The sequence below is a fragment of the Scyliorhinus torazame genome, chromosome 1 (genome assembly GCF_047496885.1).
Source record: "Scyliorhinus torazame isolate Kashiwa2021f chromosome 1, sScyTor2.1, whole genome shotgun sequence".
In the NCBI taxonomy this organism is placed as follows: Eukaryota; Metazoa; Chordata; class Chondrichthyes; order Carcharhiniformes; family Scyliorhinidae; genus Scyliorhinus; species Scyliorhinus torazame.
This window is the reverse complement of record NC_092707.1, coordinates 173463695-173482909: the sequence shown is the minus strand read 5'-3', so window position 1 is coordinate 173482909 and position 19215 is coordinate 173463695. Positions and strand designations below refer to the sequence as shown.

The window sequence follows — 19215 nt, the reverse complement described above, 5'->3', positions numbered from 1 at the left end:
CCCACCCATGTAGAGGCCTGGGGGCCATCGGGCACCCCGAGGGAAGAGGTGGTGCTGGGGCCTGTTCCGGGTCCCATTGTAGGGGAGGTCCCAGAACATCTCAACACCTCGGGCTCCCCCCCTTCCGTCCCAGGTGCATCGGGTGGGCAACGGGCAGGACAGGCTGGCAGCTCGCCATCCCAGTTGCCCGGGCCGCAGCCTGGCCCATCTAGGCCAGGACGCCCCAGGAAACGGCCGCCAAAGGGATCCCGTGTCAGAGGGCAGGAATCACAGGAGTCCACCTCCAGTTCTGCTGTACCGTCTGGGGACCCACCTAGGCGTAGTCAAAGGGCCCGTAAGGCCAAACAATTAGACACTGAGTAAGTTGGCACGGGTGCAGGGCACAGATGAGTTTTAGGGGCTAGGGCACGTGCATGAACTCCTTTCGTTATTAAAGTCAATGTTACACCTACAGAAGCTGCCTTTGTGCTCTGTCCAAAGCGCGCGGGGGTCTCATGTACGTTGAGCGCAAGTGTGTGTGTGAGGGGTGGTCTTACCTCAGCCCCAGGTGAGTCTGCCCCCTTCCCCCTGGGCCGCCATCAACATCCCCCCGGGCAGAGGACGGGACCGTGCGCTGCAGTGTCACAGCCGCATGCAGGGATGGTCCGGGTGGACGGTGGTACTGTGGCCATGGGTCAGACATAGTCCAACGATGTGGAGCCAGGAGCTCATCGCAGGGCGGGTTGTCATCATCCTCCATGGCCTGCAATAGACACGCGTCCACCGGCAACTGAGAGAGCCCGGCCGTTGTGCCGCAGGTGGATCGGCAATGGGGGGGGGGGGGGGGTGTGCATGCGGGTGCGGTGTGGGTGGATGGGTGGGGGGGGTGGGGGGGGTCGGGCGTTGCCATGGTGTGCGGTCTGTGGCCATACTACCCGATTCCCACGCCCATCTAGTCAGTGAAGCGGGCATCTATCAGCCTGTCCCGTGCCCGCTGGCCCAGCTGGTAACGGTGGACAGCCACCCGCCCGTGTCTAGCCCGTCTGCCCTGACCATTGCCCCCATCCCCCTCATCTGGGGAGGACTGCGCCTCTTCCTGCTGCTCCTCCACTCAGCCATCCTCTGCCTGCGGCACATCGCATCTCTGCTGGGTGATATTGTGCAGGACGCAGCACACCACAATGATGCGGCCGACCCTATCTGACCGATACTGGAGGGCGCCCCCAGAGAGGTCCAGGCACCTGAAACGCATTTTCAGCACGCCAAAGCACCTCTCTATCACTCCCCTTATTGCTACATGGGCATCATTGCAGCGGTTCTCCGCCTCATTGCGTGGCCTCCGTATAGGCGTCATCAGCCACGATCGCAATGGGTAGCCCCTGTCGCCCAGCAACCAGCCCCTCAGCCGGGGATGGTGTCCCTCGTACATGCCGGGGATGTATGACCGCGACAACACGTATGAGTCGTGTACACTGCCCGGGTAACGGGCGCAGACGTGCAGGATCATCATGCGGTGGTCGCAGACCACCTGTATGTTCATCGAATAGGTCCCCTTCCTATTGGTGAACATGGCCCTGTTATCTGCAGGTAGCCGCACGGCGACATGCATCCCATCAATCGCGCCCTGGACCATGGGGAACCCAGCCACGGCAGAGAAGCCCACGGCCCGGGCATCTTGGCTGGCCCGGTCCACAGGGAAGCGGATGTAGCGGTGCGCAATGGCATATAGGGAGTCTGTCACTGCCCGGATGCACCGGTGCACCGATGTCTGCGATATGCCGGACAGATCCCCACTCGGTGCCTGGAATGGCCCCGTTGCATAAAAGTTCAGGGCCACCGTAACCTTGACGGACACGGGGAGAGGGTGTCCCCCGCCAGTGCCACGCGGTGACAGGTGCGCCAGCAGGTGGCAGATGTGTGCCACAGTTTCCCGGCTCATCCGGAGTCTCCTCCTGCATTCCCGGTCCGTGAGGTCCTGGTATGACAGCCGGGGCCGGTACACACGGGGCGTCCTCGGGTGCCTCCGTTGCCGTGGGGCCGCGACGTCCTCCTCCCCCTCCTCGTCCTGTCGGTCAGGTGTTCCTTCAGCCTGGTCGGAGCAGCCTCTCTGGCACGCTCCTCATCATCCAGGGCAACATAGACATTAGCGGCTGCCGCCACGGCGGCCAACATCGCTGGCTGACCGGAAAACATGACGGACGACATGTCATCATTGCCCATACCCCCTCCTCCATCCCAGCCAGGTGACATGGACCGCATGGGTCCGACTGTTGGAGGCTGCCCCCCCTCCCCTCCACGGACCCCCCCCCGGGAGCCCAGCCCACTCTAACCCCCCCCCCCCCCCCGACACACACACACCACACACACACACCACACACACACACACACACACACACACACGGCAGCCCCGAAGTCCATTGCCTTGTGCCCACCCGGGCCATTCTCCGAGGTGTGCGGTGCGATTGACGCCCCGCCGACTTTTCTCCCTTCAGAGAATTCGGCGGGGGCGGGATTCACGACGGCCCAAGGCGATTCTCCGACACGGCGGGGGGTCGGAGGATCTCGCCCCAGAGGTCAATCTTGACTCCATTTTGGACTTATTCAAAAAGTGAAAAGTGGAACATTACAATGTATAGCTCTTAACTTTGCAACCCAACCCTAGTGTCAATAAATGTAACTTCATACTATTTTGAAGACAGGTAAACAAATGATTAACCTTTCAAAAGGACACTTCTGAGTTATTCTAACTGAACAATTTCTAAAGGAAACCCATCAAATTAAAATTACATCCCAGTTATCGGTGATGCGCCCCATACTGTCTCTTCATACTCTTCAAATTATGAAATGAATTAAATAAAGCTAATTAACAACCCCTTAAAGTGCCTTTGTACCAAAAAACAATAACATTCCTGGGGTTGATGAATTCCAGAATGTCTTTATATGTGCACAATTATCCAGTGACTGGTCCCACCTATAGACACTTAGCCTTATTTTACACAATTAACAGTGGATACAGGCACACACACAACTCGTTACCAGCAGCAATCTAAACGAGGCTGGGATAAAAATCGAAGACAAATACACAAAACAAGGCTGATCAGACTTCATTCACATTTTATTAGCTCCAATGAGAGTACACATAGCCTTCAATCTTTCATTTCTTCTACACCTTCAAGTGGATGTTGATTACAGGAATTGACACACCCTTGTTAGATGAGCACCTAATGCTAGATTTACACTAAAACTGTGCTGGGAGCCCTAAATATATTTATCCTAAGTATATAAATAGCAAAAAAGTCCCTCACAGCAAGACGGGCTAATGAATTCTGCACTGTAAACAACATTTTACAAAACACAGACTCTTAAAAATAGTTAATGTGTGCGTAATGCTAGGAATTAAATAGTCAATTAAGCAAAACTTAAATGTGTCTTTTTAATACCAGAAGAGGTGTTTAAATACGAAAGATAAAGGACTGTGACTTGCACCTGGGTACCGTTCCTAGCACCAGCAGAGACCTGTCCCGATTCTCCACTGGCAGGAGCGCTGAAACTCCAGAACAGAGTCCCAGCCACTCTGTTGCAATACTTTCCCCATGTCAGTCTAAAAAACTTCTGAAAGCTATCAAAAAAGTACTATTTCTGACAGTGGATACCCTTATTGTATGGTTTCTGGTAGCCAGCCAGTGGCTGAATTCTGCTGTCCTTGTTCGCAGAGGGGAGTTTCCGGTGCCGCTAGAGTAAATGGAGTTTGGCTGGAATGCCAAATTTTCCATTCTCGTTCATAATGGGTCCTGCCATGGACGAGACCGGAGAATCCGGCCCAATGTTTTTACTTTCATTGTCTTTAAATTACTCAAGACTTCAAAAAGCAGTGAGTGGAGTTGTTTGGAGACACTTAAAATCCCTCTCTTCGATCAACATCATTAAAACAGCTGAGGAATACAGACATATGGGGTGGGATTCTCTCAGGCCGGGGCTGGGGCGGAGAATCCCCGCGACCAGCACGAAACACGCCACACCGCCCCGTCACCGGCGTGCGATTCTCCGCAGAGCGGAGAATAGGCGCCATTGGCGCGGCTGGCCCGCCGATTCTCGGCCCGGCATGGGCCGAGCAGCCACCGTAAAAAAGCCACGTCCCACTGACGCCGTCCACACCTGCTCTCAGCTGGTAGGAACTCGGCGTGGAAGGGTCGGCCTGTGGAAGGCGGGGTGCCCACCGATTGGCGGGCTAGCCTCTCTGGCTGGCGGCCTCCTGTCTTCTGCGCCGGCCCCTGTAGTCCTGCGCCATGTTGTGTCGGGGCCGGCGCGTTGTAGGAAGCCACTGTGCATGCGCGCGTTGGCACCGGTGCCACTGCGCATGCGCGGATCCCGCAGTGCCCATCTGACGCCGGGATCAGCAGCTGGAGCGGCGTGAACCACTCCAGTGGCGTGCTGGCCCCCCGTAGGGGCCAGAATTGCTGATCCTGAAGCAGTGTTGACGCCGTCGAGAAAAGCGACGCTGTTTCTGACGGCGTCAACACTTAGCCTCAGGATCGCAGAATCCCGCACATGAAATGCGACCTGTGTTAGGCAAGAAATTCTTTATTTACAACCTTTTCCTTTAAGAATTTCTGTCAATGTTACACATGCTAGGCGACATTTAATGCCGGCAATGGACATCTTGCCTATTAGCTAGAGAACCGGTGAGAACCTGTGTAGCTTCCTCTGTACAAGGCCTGCGTAACTAATTGCCTCTCAGGCACTTGTTGCTAGAAGCACTGTGGGAGCCTGTAAGAAACTCTGACAAGGTTGCTTTTCAGGCTCCCTTTGTAGCAACTGCAGCAGGATAAGTTTAATTGCTCACTCAAGTGCCTCAATTGGCAACGGGGCAGGAAGGCCATTCACTAGCCTGTGCAAGACTTAATCCAGGCAGAGTGGGATGGTGGTGAGATCTCCATTTGGCACCTACGTGTCCGATTAAATGACTTCTCCCAACACCTAATTTGCCTTGGAGGGCAATAAATTCTGCTGACCAAGGCAATGATAGATGTGCAACAATTGGTTGTGGAATTCATGGGACAGAGGGGGCTAAAATTAATCATCTTTGCAGTGCCTGATCACTCATCGCTGCTGGAAGTGCACGTGAATCTTGAGTGAGGATAAAAATGTGCTCTACAGGAATGTCCAAAATGCTTGCTCTCACTTACAGCCAAGACTTACACACAATGACACTTAGATGAGGTGCTACAGGGAAATTAATGGCTGTGGAACTGTATGCCAGGAAAGGATCAAAACCTTCACATTAGAACAGCTAAGCGCACCTACAAATTTCAAGAATATTTTATTACCATAGACTGGCGTTTTCCCAGGCAGAATGACAATGACAAGCTGGAGTCCTGAATAGGTGTTCTTCAGATGCCTGAACATTGGCTCCACACTGTCAGCTCCCTGTGCATATTTACAGAAACATGGCTGCCCCTGGATAGGCATCCCTGCATCTTTAGATATTTTCCGCAGCTGGTCAGTAAAACTCCTAAGAAGGCAGTTGTAAATTAATGTCAATTCGATTTAAATGCAATTAAGACTGGAATTCTATAAATTATAAGGCTTTTAAAAGCAATTACTTTGTTTGGAAGTATCTAGCTGGAACTAAACATTTAAAGTCACAGGAAGCTTCATCTTACTTAAGTACTTCTTCTCTACATTGTCTCTGTGCTGCAAAACATGCTATCGCCCACATTTTGATTTCAACCCCGGTGTGGAACTGTTTCCCTCGCATATCCCAAACACCATGACTTGGAGTAGCAACTGTTCGATTCTGCAAAGGGGAAGAAATAAAATAAAAGATCATGTCAGTGACACTTTTTTCAAAATTGAAAATCTTATGCAATTCAAACATGCTCAGATTCTGAAAAGAGCAAAAAATATTTATGCAACTTTCACAAACAAAACCAAAATATAGAAAAGGTTTTGCGGAATAATTTCGGAATCTGTTCATCAATGTAACTTTTAAAATATTATTACAGAGGTTTGAGCCACGTGCTTGGGCTGCTGACCTGAAACGTGTGTGCAGAAGTGGTGAGATCAGTATCAAACTACTGATAAGATTTGCATCTTAAAAATCTTTTTCAACTGAAATACAGATAAGGCAGCAGTTGGCAATCAGAACAAGGGTGTGAACTTGGCAAAATGATTTATTTTTGTTTGCTCATGTTTCAGAAACCACTTTCATACAGCTTCCACATTCAATGGATCATCCTCCACCTATTCTTCCATCTCCAGCATGATGCCAATGCTATCACAGATGTTATCTGACCGGAGTATTTCCAGCATTTTCTTTTTAATTTCACACATCTAGGATCTGCAGTATTTTACTTGTGTATTAATGTATTTCCATTAAGTGTGCTTTTATTTTTCACTAGTGTATCTTGGTCCATGTAGTTAAGGCTTTTACCAGAAAACTAGTTGAGAAAACAAATATGCAAGATCTGACACTGGGTAAACAGCATTGTATATTTCTTTCTTTTAAAAAAAAACATTTTATTAAGGCATTTATAATAATAACAGTAAACAGTACAAATACAAACATAAACATAGTGCAAAGACCACCTCCCTCCCTGAAGTCCCACCTCCTCTAAACAATAATCTAAACCACTCCCCCCACCTCCCACACCTCTGCTGACAGTTAGTTTTCTCCAAAGAAGTCGACAAACGGCTGCCACTTCCGGATGAACCCTAGCATATTGACCCTCTTAGGGCGAACTTTATTTTCTCAAGTCTGAGAAACCAAGCCATGTCACTAAGCCAGATCTCTGAATTCAGGGGCTTCGAGTCCCTCCACGCTAACAATATCCGTCTCCGGGCTACCAAGGAGGCAAAGGCAAGACGTCAGCCTGTCTCACCCCCTGGACTCCCGGATCGAAACCTGCCTTCGCAAAAAATCCCATACCTGCTGATATCTGAATTCATTTCCTGCTGGCAGTTCAAATTTCTCCTCTAAATCCTTCAAACAGGGGAAGCTCCCATCTATAAATAGATCCCCCATCCTCTCAATCCCTGCTCCCCCCCCCCGCCAAACTACCCACTTCCTAATCATGGCTATATTTGCCGCCCATTAATAGTTGCTAAAGTTCGGCAGCGCCAACCCACCCTCCCCTCGGCCACGCTCCAGCAACACTTTCTTCACTCATGGGCTTTTACCCGCCCACACAAAACCCCAAATCATCTTGTTTACTCGTTTAAAAAAAGCCCTTGGGATAACGAAGGGGAGGCACTGAAAAACAAACAGAAACTTCGGGAGGACAGTTATTTTCATGGTCTATACTCTCCCTGCCAGTGACAGTAGGAGCATTGCAAACATCTCGCTTTTCCCCATATTCAATTTATACCCCGAAAACCGGCCAAATTCCCCCCAAATCCTCAATCTCTCCTATCCCCCCCTAACAGGTCAGAAATATACAGGAGCAGGTCGTCGGCGTATAGCAAGAAGCATTGTATATTTCTACATAACTTATCTTTTAAAAAAATAAATAGAGTACCCAATTAATTTTTACCAATTAAGGGGCAATTTAAGGTGGCCAATCCACCTACCCTGCACATCTTTGGGTTCTGGGGGCGAAACACATGCAAACACGGGGAGAATGAGCAAACTCCACACGGACAGTGACCCAGAGCCAGGGTTGAACCTGGGACCTCGGCACCGTGAGGCAGAAGTGCTAACCACTGCACCTCCGTGCTACCTATGTAACTTATCTCAAGACTACATTACGCTGCTCATTTAGCCACCCTTAGTTACTTACAGTTTGTAATCGGAAATGACTTGGTTCCACCTGTAAAACAAGATATTGCATCTCAACGTGTACCAGGACTATAATCACCATTTGTTTCAATAAAAAGATTCAGCACACATATCATCAACCCTCTGAACACTGTACACTTTCTACAAAGCACACACACATTATTGGACAATATAAATTGAAGAAATATACATACACATGGCAGAAAATTTAACTCCAGCGCAAATAATATTAAAATACAATTTTACTTTCTTTCTATTGCAGTCTTAAAGGTTAAAAAACGTCTGCTAGAAAAAGTACATACTTGCTCAACTCGATTTAAAAAAAACAATTCAATAATGGCTCTTCACGGGTCAAAATAAACCGCAGAAGGCAGTTCAATACAATTTAAATTATTGGCACATTCCAGTAAGGTATTTTATACAATTATGTTTCTGGGCTTCCGTGTAGAAAATTGGATGCAGTACATCATGAAGTACAAAATGGAAAAAAAGTTCACCCCAAGAAGTCACAAGTTATTTAAATACACATGAACTCTAAAGTGGTCCCAGCACAATTAAGGTAGGAACTAGGTCCCCATTATAATTTTAGCAAATTTTGTTGTGTCTTAATTTAATCAGATTGGAAGAATCAGTATTTATATCAACTGACATAATTGAACTAATTGGGTGGCACATTGAAGAGCCAACTGGTTGATCCAGATTGATGGGACATGGGTTTGTGCCTAGAAATCCCCACAGGAAGAACATTTCGGATTTTAACAATGACACGCAACCACAAGTGTTAAAAACTGTGGCACTGCCATCTTGTCAGGGGTTATGTTCTGTGATTACTGAAAGGGAAGAGTAAATAAATACAAAATATGAAATTACAATTGAAAGAAACAAAAGAAAATATTTTGAACTTTATATTATAAAACCCCTTTAAAAATAAATCCAGTGACTTTTTTTTTTAATAACCTCAACAGAAGTCTTAAGCAAATTTTGCATTAGATTCCCTTCCCCAAAATCAAGTGATGGACCTATTTTACAAACGTGATAATTTAAAAGATTGCACAATTGATTGTGAACAGCCATAATGTCAAGAAGTAGAGTACATCACTATCCTGTGTTGAAACAATTCAGGGCCATGGAACTGGAAAGCATGGTTATCAGAGAATTGATGAGCAAACAAATGAGGAATTTTGGTCCATGAGGAAAGTATCAAAACATGCATGGATGGAAATCAAATTCACGAGAAGGTTCAGTTTATAGCATTACAGTATTTGTAATGCCCATCAGATGCAGTACAGTATAAAACAATAGCATTCTGAATTTTAGAAATTATTTTCCAGTAGCTTTGGACCAGCACAGTTGTAAATTCTTTGTCATAGAATTTATAAGCATAGTTATGTCTTACTCTCCCTCCATACTGCAGCATGGGAGCTGGAAGCACTCTCCCGGTCACATGAGCCATCTCATCTCTCACTTTAAACTGAAACTCCTGGACAAAAGGGTCATCGTCGTAGTTTGCACTTTTTACCTAAAAAGAAAAGTAATGAAATACTTAAATTAAAATATGCTCCAAGACCAGGCAAAAGAGTATTCAACAAGTTGTGTTCTTCAGCCAATTGTTAACCAGTTCGAGAAATATCATGAAAGACATCCACAAAGCTTATTGATCATTGCTAAACCACTGAGTATAAACGTTTGTGGTTATGATTCAGACCTTTTTCCCCCCAAAGGGTAAAACTAGATGTTTTGAGATTATGTTTAATAATAAGACCGAATGCGAGATCCATATCGATCATATGGATGTAGATGAGGGAGATTAATGGGACAGAGACACAGATAGGAAAATTCAATTGAAGGCTAAAATCACCATTAGGCGTCATGGCATGGAGCCTAAGACTGGACAGAAGGGAGATATTTTTCAAAGATATTTTGGTAAAGATTTCATAGTTAACAAATACGATATAAACTACAACATAACTATGAAAATTTTTCAAACATGGTACAATTATTGCATTAACACAAGGAATCAGAGTTATAGAAAAACACAACAAAGGCGATAACCAAGCGCTTCCCTGAATCCCACAACCCCCCCCAGTGTCTGCGTGAGCTTCCTGCGGGTGCTCTGGTTTCCTCCCAGAGTCCAAAGATGCTAGATGGATTAGCCATGATAAAATTACTCCTTAGAATACAAACGTTAGGTGGGGTTATGGGAATAGGGCAGGGCAGTGGGTCTAGGTAGAGTGCTCTTTGAGAGGGGTGGTACAGACTCTATGGGCCGAATGGCCTCCTTCTACGCTGTAGGGGTTCTATTCTATGGGCTCCATGAACCACCTTAAGTTGGATGAGGCTGAGCCATGCCCATGAGGTGGAATTTATCCTACAAGGGGCCTCATTCCACACACTTATCTAAGATGGGTCCCAACTCTTTCCATTACGCCTTCACCCGATCAAGTGACATAAATTCCAATGAGATGGTTCATTCATAGATATCCAAGATCCTCCCCCCCCTTCCCAGTCTTCGTCAACTGTAAGATTTCCTCCAAGGGAGGGCTGTAGAGCCAAGGGGAACGCAGGGCAAACCCTGCAAACTATGTCGTGCAATTGAAAGTATCGGAATTGTGTCTCGGATAGTTGTAATTTCGCCGAGAACTCTTCCCAGCTGACGATCCAGCTATAAACAGGTCTGTAAGGTACTCTAGCCCCTTCCCATGCCGTAAAAGTCGAATCCAAACCCGATAGCGCAAATCAATGGTTACCACTTATAGGAGCCAATAATGACATGCAACTCAGCTTATAATCTTGTCCGAGCTGCGTCCATATATTCAATGGGGAGATCACCACTGCGCTTATAGAACACAGAAAATACAGCACAGAACAGGCCCTTCGGCCCACGATGTTGTGCCGAACCTTTGTCCTAGATTAATCATAGATTATCATTGAATTTACAGTGCAGAAGGAGGCCATTCGGCCCTTTGAGTCTGCACCGGCTCCTGGAAAGAGCACCCTACCCAAACTCAACACCTCCACCCAACACCAAGGGCAATTTTGGACATTAAGGGCAATTTATCATTGGCCAATTCACCTAACCTGCACATCTTTGGACTGTGGGAGGAAACCGGAGCACCCGGAGGAAACCCACGCAGACACAAGGAGGACATGCAGACTCCGCACAGACAGTAACCCAAGCCGGAATCGAACCTGGGACCCTGGAGCTGTGAAGCATTGTGCTATCCACAATGCTACCGTGCTGCCCTTAAGAACAAATAAATCTATACTATATCATTTTACCGTAATCCATGTACCTATCCAATAGCTGCTTGAAGGTCCCTAATGTTTCCGACTCAACTACTTCCACAGGCAGTGCATTCCATGCCCCCACTACTCTCTGGGTAAAGAACCTACCTCTGATATCCCTCCTATATCTTCCACCTTTCACCTTAAATTTATGTCCCCTTGTAATGGTTTGTTCCACCTGGGGAAAAAGTCTCTGACTGTCTACTCTATCTATTCCCCTGATCATCTTATAAACCTCTATCAAGTCGCCCCTCATCCTTCTCCGTTCTAATGAGAAAAGGCCTAGCACCCTCAACCTTTCCTCGTAAGACCTACTCTCCATTCCAGGCAACATCCTGGTAAATCTCCTTTGCACCTTTTCCAAAGCTTCCACATCCTTCCTAAAATGAGGTGACCAGAACTGTACACAGTACTCCAAATGTGGCCTTACCAAAGTTTTGTACAGCTGCATCATCACCTCACGGCTCTTAAATTCAATCCCTCTGTTAATGAACGCGAGCACACCATAGGCCTTCTTCACAGCTCTATCCACTTGAGTGGCAACTTTCAAAGATGTATGAACATAGACCCCAAGATCTCTCTGCTCCTCCACATTGCCAAGAACTCTACCGTTAACCCTGTATTCCGCATTCATATTTGTCCTTGCAAAATGGACAACCTCACACTTTTCAGGGTTAAACTCCATCTGCCACTTCTCAGCCCAGCTCTGCATCCTATCTATGTCTCTTTGCAGCCGACAACAGCCCTCCTCACTATCCACAACTCCACCAATCTTCGTATCGTCTGCAAATTTACTGACCCACCCTTCAACTCCCTCATCCAAGTCATTAATGAAAATCACAAACAGCAGAGGACCCAGAACTGATCCCTGCGGTACGCCACTGGTAACTGGGATCCAGGCTGAATATTTACCATCCACCACCACTCTCTGACTTCTATCGGTTAGCCAGTTCGTTATCCAACTGGCCAAATTTCCCACTATCCCATGCCTCCTTACTTTCTGCATAAGCCTACCATGGGGAACCTTATCAAATGCCTTACTAAAATCCATGTACACTACATCCACTGCTTTACCTTCATCCACATGCTTGGTCACCTCCTCAAAGAATTCAATAAGACTTGTAAGGCAAGACCCACCCCTCACAAATCCGTGCTGACTATCCCTAATCAAGCAGTGTCTTTCCAGATGCTCAGAAATCCTATCCTTCAGTACCCTTTCCATTACTTTGCCTACCACCGAAGTAAGACTAACTGGCCTGTAATTCCCAGGGTTATCCCTAGTCCCTTTTTTGAACAGGGGCACGACATTCGCCACTCTCCAATCCCCTGGTACCACCTCTGTTGACAGTGAGGACGAAAAGATCATTGCCAACGGCTCTGCTATTTAATCTCTTGCTTCCCATAGAATCCTTGGATATATCCCGTCAGGCCCGGGGGACTTGTCTATCCTCAAGTTTTTCAAAATGCCCAACACATCTTCCTTCCTAACAAGTATTTCCTTGAGCTTACCAATCTGTTTCACACTGTCCTCTCCAACAATATCGCCCCTCTCATTTGTAAATACTGGAGATATATTCCGTTGGGAATGGTGCATTACTAGGGCCCAGAGGCTCGACCCTTTACACAAAATGGCCTTCATATCCCCACATATGGACTGGGATTCTCCGACCCTGCGCCGGGTCAGAGAATCCCCGGGGGGAGGCGCGAACCCCACCCCGCCGCCGGCTGCCCTATTCTCCGGCACTCTTTTTCGGGGGCCAGCGGGATTCCCACCATGCCGGTCGGAGGCCGTTGACAGCGGCGCCCCCCCCCCTCCCCGGCGATTCTCCGGGCCCTGATGGGCCGAGTGGCCGCAAAGTTTTGGCCAGTCCCACCGGCATGAATTACTCAGCTCACGCACGGCGGGACCTGGCAGGTAAGTGTGCGGGGGCGGTCCTGGGGGATCCGACCATAGGGGCGGGGGCACGGTGGTCTGGCCCACGATCGAGGCCTACCGATCCTGCGGGCGGGCTGGTTCCATGGGGGCCCCTGTAGGGCTCCGCCATATTGCCCGAGGGGCTGGCACGGAGAAGAGAACCCCCACGCATGCGCAGAAATACGCTGGCCAGTCAGCGCATGGGCGAGATTACGCCGGCCGTTCCGCGCATGTGCGAACCTTCGGCAACGGCTGGAGCAGCACCAACCACTCCGGCGTCAAATTAGCCTCCGAAATAGTGGAGAATTCCTCATTTTCGGAGGATCACGCCCACGGTGTCCGATGCTGTGTACCACCCCAACACCTCCATGTTGGCTGCCCAGTAATACATGAGGAAATTGGGTAGTGCCAAGCCCCCCAACTGTCAGCCCCTCGGCGCTCTACGCGTCCATATAAAGAGAGAAAAAAAGGATTCCATTGGAACAGGAATAGAAACATCAGTAGAAAATCTTCATCTTGATGAATTGAACTCTGCCTACCAGGGATAACAGGAGGCTACTTAATCTCTGCAAATCAAGTCTCATCTTATTTAACAAACCTAAAGTCTAATTTATGAAGCATATGCCAATCAAATGTCACTTGTGTACCCAGATAGCGGAAGCTACCTTCGGCCCAGCAGAAGGGTAATACCCCCAGATTGGCTCCCCTCACTTTTCCCCAGGTTTAACTTCTAGCCCGAGAAGGAGCTATAGAGGAGACTGGATCTGTGACAGATCCACCCCCAGCCTCCCGTTCAATCCCCCAGACACTCAATGCTATCGCCAGAGGCTCCATTGCTGGAGCAAAAAGGAGCAGCGCCCTATCTTTTTTTTAATAACCTTCATTGTCACAAGTAGGCATACATTAACACTGCAATGAAGTTACTGTGAAAAGCCCCGAGTCGCCACATTCCGGCGCTTGTTCAGGTACACAAGAGGGAGAATTCAGAATGTCCAAATGACTTAACAGCACATCTTCCGGGACTTGTGGGAGGAAACCGGAGCACCCGGAGGAAACCCATGCAGACGTGGGGAGAACGTGCAGCCTCCTCACAGACAATTAACCAATCTTGTACCCATGCTCAGATTGAAGTATCCAGAGCTAGTTATATTAGTGTGAACTCTAGCCATGGGGTTCTTGTACAGTAGCCACACCCATGAAATAGATTTCTGCCCCAACCCAAACCTCCCAAGTACTACCTCACTCTGTTGAATGCTTTCTCTGCATCCATAGATAGAATCACCTCCAGCTCGGGGCCAAAGAAGGCGAGAGGACAATGTTCAGAACCTGCTGTATATTAGACGATAGCTGCCTACCCTTCACAAATCTGGTCTGGTCTGCTACCACTACATTTGGGACACATGGCTCTAAACCTTGGCATCCACATTTAGCAGCAAAATAGGCCTGTAAGAACCACATTCCGTGGGGTCCTTAGTTTTCTTTAAAGGGAAATGGAGACCTGCGCAAGCGTATCAGGCAGGTAACCTCGAGCTAAAGTGTCGTTGAACATATCTACCATTAATGGCACTAGTTGGTGTAAAATTTTTGTAAAATTCAACAGAATGCCCATCAGTGCCTGGAGCCTTGTTTGTCTGCATCAATCCAATCGCCCTCAGCACCTCATCTGAGCCTAGCGAGGCCTCCAGCTTGTCCCTACTCTCCTCCTCTACTCTCCTCTGGGAGGAAGAACCCGTCTAGAAATCGCCATATCTGACACCCACTCCTGCAGCTCAGACCTGTAGAACGCCTCAAATGTCACATTGACTTCCCTCGGTGTTGTCACTAAACCACCTCGAGTTCCTGACCTGCATAATCTCCCGAGCGGCTGCCTGCTCAGTTGTTGCGCCAATAGACGACCTGCCTTCTCCCTCACGTGTCGTAGCTGTTTCACCACCTTTCCAGTGAATACCAAGTCAAATTGCACCTGGAGCTGCTTACTGGCTGCAAACAGCTCCGGGGTAGGAGACTCAAGAGTATTGACGGTCTGTTTCTAGGATCTCTCCTACCAAGTGCTGCTGTTCATCCCTCACTGCTCTCGCTAAATGTGCTTTATAGAAGATCACCTCTCCTTTTTTCACCGGCTTAAGTGCCTCCCATAGTGTGAAGGGAGACACCAATCCAATGCTAAGAAACCTAATGTACTCCTCAATGGACACGGTTATGCAATCGCAGAACCCCTTCTCAACCAGTAGTGACACATGTAATCTCCATTGGGTCAGCTGGATGGGATCTGTCCACAGCTCAAGGCCTAAAAAAATGTGGAGCATGGTCAGAGGTCACTTTCCCCGAAAGTAGACCTTTCTACTTCAGGATGGAGCCTAGCAAACATTTGATGAATGCTACACCATCCCTATCAGGGGCGTATACATTGACCATAACTACCAGAGTACCTGCCAAGGACCCACTCACTTTTACATATGACCGTTAGGATCAGCACAACCCCGGTGGTCGGAAAAGGCACTAGTTTATTCATCAAAATTGCTGCACATTGGGCTCTACCATTGCAGCCTGAGTTGAGCACATGCCCTACCCGCCCCTTCCAGAGTCTGGTCCAATCCCTCACCTGCAAATGGGTCTCCTGCAAAAACACCACATCAGCGTTTAACTTCTTTAGATGGGAAAAGACTCTCTCTCTTCACTGGGCCACCCAGTCCCCTTACATTACAGGAGACCAGTTGAATAAGTGATTTCCGCCTCTTCCCTACCCCCCCACTTTCGGAATCAGCCATTTCCACCATCAAGGATAAGGAAATAAACGAAGAGGCATCGATCAAAGGACCTCCCAAGATGACAGCCAATCCCAACTCCAGAAAAACACAAAGAATGTTCTAAATCAACCGTCAACCAGCTAACCCCTCCTCCCTTAATCCCCGAACTGGAACCAAGGACACCAAACCAGATTATATGGGTTTTACGGCTGCAGCTCATTCTCTCTCTCTCTCTCCTCCCCCCCCCCCCCCCCCCCCCCCCCCCCCCCCCCCCCCCCCCCCCAACCTCACTCCAGTTTGCCAGCATTATACACTGCTACTGAGTTAGCTACCATCAGGACAATGAAAGGGACAAGGTCATTGCCCAACACGAGGTTAAACTAATTCTAAGAGATAGAGATTCATCAACATTCATACAGCATTCCTTCATTATCCCTTCAACTACAGAAATCAATCTTTTACAACCTATTATCAAGAAATGAAAAAATGAAATGAAATGAAAATGAAAAGAACTATATACAGTAAAATCCACCAACCCCTTCAGCCGCAACTTTTACAATAAACCGCAAATAAAGAAATCCCCCACACCCCTTTTGTTTAATTGGACCCCCATGTTTGTTGATAAAATCCTCCACATCTTCAAGTGTCTCAAAAGAAAGAATCCTTGGCCTTTCGTGTGACCTGCAGCCTCGCCATGTACACTACTCCAAAATGAATGCCGTTCTTAAAGCACTGCCGTCACCTTGTAAAAGGCCACCCGCTTCCTCGCTAGCTCGGATCATGATCATGATCAAATGCATCATGATGCATTTCTATAATGCTTTCTTCCCATTTCACTTTGCGGTGCTCCTTGGCCCATTGCAGCACCTTCTCCTTATCTCGGAAGATATGAAACCAAATCATCAATGCACAAGGTGGCTCATTTAGTCTAGTCTTTGAGTGTCTGATGGGCCATCGAGTACGAGGGAGACCACTATTACTCGGCATCTTCCGGATTATCCGTGATAAATACTCGATGGGGTTCAGGCCCTCCATTCCCTCCGGCAACCTCACAATTCGGAGATTCTGTCTCCGTGGCTGATTATCCAAGTCATCAACCTTCGCCTTCAACCTTTTATTTTCATTAGCCACCACTGCTACCTCAGCCTCTAGTGACACAAGCTGGTCCTCGTGTCGCACAAGTGCCTCCTCGACACCCTCGAGTCTCGCCATTTGATTTACCACTTTGTCGAACTCCACCCAGACCTGGCCCACGCCTCCTCTATTGACTTACCACTGATATCAGCATCCACTGCCTCTCAAAATGCAAGTTAGATTGTTTGTTGAATTCCTGCTGTCCCTATCTTAGGCGCGAGGTATTCCACGAGGCTCTCGAGTCCATCGAGAGCAGATCAATTTCAAGCTTCCTGGTTTATTTTCCTTTTCGTTTAAACATAGGATTGGCACAGGGTGGGGGAGGGAAAGAGAGAGAACCTATTCTGTCAGTCTGAGTTTTTCTGGTCAGCATTGCCTGAAAAAACTGGCGAAATTTCCAGGAAAAAAAACGGGTCCCAATTGGAGCTCCCAGAGCGCAACCTCCCACCGCCTTCTTACATGTCGCACCGGAAGTCCAGAGGGAGATTTTAAGGTGTGGAGAATGGTATGATGATAGAATAGAAATAGAAATAGGAATAGAAAGTGACGTCTTGGATTTGGAGCAGGAGCCAAGGCAAGTCAAATACTAGGCCAAGCAGATAGTCTTATGGAGGAGAGGTTGAGTAAATTGGGTCTATATTCTTTGGAGTTTAGAAGAATGGGAGGTGATATCATTCAAATATGCACAATTCTGAAGGGTCTTGACAGGGCATTCACAGAGATTATTTCCCCTTGCTGGGGAATCTTGAACATGGGGACACAGTCCCAGGATTAGGAGACAATCCTTTAGGGCCGAGGTGAGAAGCAAAATTTCTTTCCTCAGTTATGAACCTTCTGAACTCTCTATCCCAGAATGTTGTGCATGTTTCATTGTTGTATGTATTTAAGGTTGAAATAAGACAGGTTTTTGGTCTCTCAAGGATATGGAGAGCGAGAGTTGAAACCAAAGATTAGCCATGATTGTATTGAATGGCGTAGCAGGCTCAACTCCTGCTCCTATTTCTTACGTTATCAAGGTGAATTCTGGAGGGAAGTATCAAGTCACCATGACAGGAAATGGAAAATGTTGCTGTGATCACCAAGTGTGTGTGAATACATTAAAATTAATTTCTCAGTGAAACGCAGAGCTGGGATTGTGCCAAATTAAAGAATTCATTTGTTAATAAAAATCAATTGTGTAAACTGCCCCACCAAAGACACTGAAGTTACAATAATTAGAACAGAAATCTGCACTACATGCAGAAACAATCCAAAACTCACTAGTTTACTGATCTCCTCCTGTCTGTCAGGTGCTGATCGTGCTGTTGCTTTAATCATTGTTGATGTTTGATTGTCTGTCAGTTTCTTGATACAACGCTGCCCCGCGACAATGTTACACACCTAATTAAAAGCAGAACGTCAGTGGAAACACAAAGTAATTTCCCCCACATCATTAATATTTATATATTAGAACTATCATTTCACAGCAATAACCAGCTTGGTACAGGCAGTCAACTGAATTTGGTAGGTGAAATGTCACCATTATAACTAAATGCTAAATGGTAATGTTAAAGATTGTGTTAGATAGTTAGGATCTTGGCTCACAACACATGATAAAGATATATGCTTTGCAGATAGATTTATACTAAAATAAAACATTAAACATGACTGGCTGACAGATTTGACAAACCCACTATATCTACTGTCTGAAAGTCGATATCTGTGCACACCAGTGTCTTCTGACATCAAAATAGTTAGCTGCACACAATCACAATGTGATTTTAAACCAAATTTTATTCATGGTTGCAAAATAAATACTGACTGTAATGATGTACTGGAATTAATAAACTATTATCCTTTGCGTTCCAAAATTCACTTGGACATCAATCGATTGGATTTGGGGATTCTGAGAGATTACATGAAGTGGTGCAAGAGAGGGAGAGCACGAGACTTCATAAAGAGGCAAGTGAGAGGCGAGACTAAATAAAGAGGCATGAGAGAGAGAGCACCAAGACTAAATAATGAGGTGAGAGAGAGAACTGGGAGTTTACAGCTAAAATCCAAATGACTTTAAATTGACTGGTTGATGAGTATAGGCATTTCTCGATCTACACAGAGGAGACAATTGGTGAGTGACTAAAGTTAGATGGGGTCAGAGTAACAGAGAAAGTAAAAAAGCCTAAATCAGGATTAATGCGCATGTATGTGAATGCAGTGTGGATAATAAAGTTGGTGATTTACAGGCACAGGTTGACAAATGGAATGATATTATTCCTTTAATGGAGACCTGGCTCAAAGTAGGGCAGGACTGGGTGCTAAATATTCCTGGGTACAAGGCTTTTAGGAGAGACAGGAAAGCAAGAAGGGGCGGGGTGAGTGGCAGTATTGATTAAAGATGG

General features: G+C 47.1%; 1 protein-coding gene across 3 annotated transcripts in view; it reads right to left on the bottom strand.

Moving 5' to 3' along the window:
* The window catches only part of LOC140416871 (protein argonaute-3), a 293216-nt gene that overhangs the window by 51705 nt on the left and 222296 nt on the right, over positions 1-19215 (bottom strand). For all 3 annotated transcript variants that reach the window (XM_072501157.1, XM_072501156.1, XM_072501158.1), the window contains 5 exons: positions 18098-18217; positions 9153-9275; positions 7758-7787; positions 5643-5776; positions 5307-5491 (listed from right to left, as the gene is read on the bottom strand). In XM_072501157.1, the coding sequence (XP_072357258.1) occupies positions 5307-5491; positions 5643-5776; positions 7758-7787; positions 9153-9275; positions 18098-18217 (592 nt within the window). The remainder of the gene's footprint in view (positions 1-5306; positions 5492-5642; positions 5777-7757; positions 7788-9152; positions 9276-18097; positions 18218-19215) is intronic.